At 48.5% G+C, this 3,176-nt stretch overlaps 1 protein-coding gene across 1 annotated transcript; it reads right to left on the bottom strand.

Annotated features, from left to right (window-relative positions):
- Nucleotides 1-1,133: 1,133 nt before the first annotated feature.
- LOC104169091 (potassium voltage-gated channel subfamily E member 1-like) lies at nt 1,134-1,514 on the bottom strand. Its single transcript, XM_009709905.1, has one exon. It carries the CDS (start codon nt 1,512-1,514, stop codon nt 1,134-1,136), a length of 381 nt encoding a protein of 126 aa, XP_009708207.1.
- Nucleotides 1,515-3,176: the final 1,662 nt, after the last annotated feature.

The raw sequence follows: 3,176 nt of genomic DNA, 5'->3' as shown, positions 1-3,176 counted from the left end.
TCTCGTCCTTTTAAACAGAGACATAGGATAGTTCCTGCCGCAGAAGCTGAGTTCGGCTGCCACCGTTCCCCCGTGGCTTGGCAAACATGGCTTGCTGAAGGAGAGGGAGTAAAGGAGGGCAAGGGCAGGATAAGCTTGCTGGCATGGACCTTGTGTTGGATACTTGAATAGATAAACAGCTATACTGAGGGATGCTGCTCTTGGGAGCTGGAGGAACCGCTCATGGGCTTTAGGTTAAGCATGGACATAAGCTGTGTCAGTGATTAAATATCAGACACTTTGTGGACCTGCTCTTTGCAGAGTGGAAATTCACTTTCCAACCAAGGGCTAGCACTTAGGTCTTGTGCAATAATTACATGTGATTGAAACTCTCGAAACGTTACACACTTGCATGGCATAGACCCCGTGGGCTGCTGAATCTTTGTGCCAGGGTGGATATTGCTGCCAGGATCAACCCTCATCCATGAGAAGGAAAATCAAAAGTAACCAGCAAGATTAGTCTGGGCCACCTGCTAGGATTTAGGGGCAGTCACTAAAAATTTTCCCTCCAAAGTCTGCATTTTTCCACAGAAATGGTTTTCAGAAAAAACTGGGAATATTTTTCTAAAATTTTATCTCAAAGAGGTGCATGATTCTGAAAGAAAGAGGTAATCCACAAAATTGTACAGTTTATAACACGATTATTCTATGCTAGACAAAAATGCAAATGAAATACTTCAGCTACTTTTTCTTGGAAGAAACAGGTCTTACTTGGAAACGGTTGCCTAAGCCATACTTGGCAGTTAACACCTCTAGCTTGCGTTTGATCCAGTTTGGTTTTAATTACATGGACTACTGCGGCCGTTCACACTGGCAACGCCAACATTTGCTGTTTTCACTAGGTGAAGCTGATGAGTCCATGATACTCCCTCGGTGTGTGTCCCCATCCTCGACCTTGCAGTGATTGCAACAAGGTACTGGTGGCTGGGCACTTTTGCAGCACCGGGACCATCGCAGACCCATCAGCTTCACCTTCAGTTCATGGTTATTCAGCCTGACCGAGGCCAGTGCCTGTGGCTCTGCAGCTAGCCTGGTTCATACCAGGTATCGGCCGGGTTGTCCCTGTGCAAAGTGCAATCCTTTCTCCCATTTTGCTAGGAAGACTTTGCCTCGGGAATCTCCGTGCTTGGCTGCTCCACAGCCAGTTGGTTTTCAAAGACGCAGCACAACTTGTAATTTTCTATGAGCTTGGCTTGAAAGTACTGCCTGTCCTTCTTGTGCCAAATGTCTGTGGCGATGTAGGTGTTGTAGGGGTCGCGGGAGTCCTCCAGCCTCCTGGCACGGATGTTGGTCAGCATGACCCCCACTGTGAAGAAGCCAAAGAGGCCGATCAGCAGCAGCACGTAGACGATTTCTAGGTTGCTGCTGGCACTTCTGACCTGGGAAGGTGCGGAGCTATTCATCTGCTCCAGGTAGTCTTGAAGCGGCTTGGAGAGGAGTGAATTCAGGGCTGTGTCATTAGACAGCACCAACATCTTGTTTTTCTGTCCTTCGCACTTCTTTCTTCCTTATAGTCTAGCTAGAAAAGAATGAAAATAAGTTGCATGCCATCAGATAAAGATGCGATTCCCTCTGTCTCCCTTTACTGGCTCCCCTCCTCAGCAGCGAAGCTACCTTGGGGCTGGCAGAGAGGTAGGATGGCTGGACAGACCTGGAGGGACCTCTTCACCTCCTGTTTCCAAGCCAGGCTAGCTAGGCTGAGTCTATCCCCCATAATCGCTTGCCTTACAAAACCTCCTCAGTCTTCACAGACGGTCTGTCGCAGTGTGCAGCTGCCCCGGCTGTTGGCCACTGGCCCAGGGACCTCACCCAGGGCTCCCGTGCTGCTATCTAAAGACCATGACTTCTCCCCTGAGCCCCCACGGGCATGCGGAGTGTCTTGTTCCATCTCTGCAGCAACTGCTTCTGGCTTTGAAGATTGTTATCGTGGCTTCCCTCTGTTCTCTCTCCTCTACTTTCAGCCTAAGGATTGAATTTGGAAACAAAACTCCTGTACCTGATCTTCAGTGAGTGGAAATCACTCAGTACCTGCAGCAAGCTCCCCCCTGTCCACCCCTGTTGAGGAGTCTTGCTTTTCTTCTGCAGCTCCCATAATGATATACACCATGCAAAACCGAGCAACCACACCTCTGACAGGAAGGTATCCCACACTATTTTAATGCAACTTCCCAACGGGCATTTGCCCAGGGAGTGGACACAGAGAGAATCTATAGGAACTGCCTGCCCAGCAGTGGAAAGGAGAAGCATCTCCCTTCATCCTCCCTCCTGCAGGCTAGCAGTCCTTCCCCAGGTAGTTCATTGCTTTCCCCTCCAAACTAAACCGCTATGCGACCAGTGTTTTATTGCCTGGTTAGGAGGACTTCCACCAGAACACCGCAGGTCAGGAGCGGAGCAGGAGATGGTAACATCAAGAAGTACCTGGATGTCCAAAGCCTCCTAGCCACGGCACTTTGCATTGAGTCTTACAGGAGAAGCTGAAGGGTCCTTTTCCCCTTTCCAATGCCAGCTGTAAATCAGTTAATAAGAGCAATCCTATCAGCACTGCAGTCCCAAAGCCTCCGCAGCCGGGTAACATGACTGACAATCTGACTACAATGCCTAATTTAAATGTCTCTAGAAAAATTAAGACAACAGCCTCCCTCTGGTTTTGCCCTCAGCACATCTGAATGAGGTACTGTTATTCAAGGTGACTTCCATGACAACAATCTTGTAATCACATAAGATGGCTGTCAGTGCTTTCTACAGTTTTAAATCTGTGACGGCCGGCCAGCATGTTAGCAAAACCTTCTCCAGCATACTTACCTTTGGTTGTTTTGGGTTTTTTTAACAGTTACTATATTATAATCATTTATAATACATCAAGAATGAAATGAATCCTTGGGCAGAAAGCCACCAAAAGTCCTAGGCAGCAATTACACCCCTCGGTGAGGGTGACATTAATGATGCGGGGATGTTGTGCAGGACCTGTGCATGGGAGGGAGTTCAGCACAACAGCCTCCAGCTGCCGGCAATGACACTGCAGTAGATGAGGTGTATCTGGAGGCTTCTTTGAATTGTCTACACCTTGCTATGGCATAAATGCTGTAAAAGGAGATGCTGAGACAGAGGAAGTGAGGAGGGGACATCGATCTTAGGAC

This window comes from Cariama cristata, unplaced genomic scaffold, assembly GCF_000690535.1.
Source record: "Cariama cristata isolate BGI_N322 unplaced genomic scaffold, ASM69053v1 scaffold19451, whole genome shotgun sequence".
NCBI lineage: Eukaryota > Metazoa > Chordata > Aves > Cariamiformes > Cariamidae > Cariama > Cariama cristata.
The sequence above is the reverse complement of the archived record's forward strand: the minus strand, read 5'-3'. Positions and strand labels throughout refer to the sequence as shown.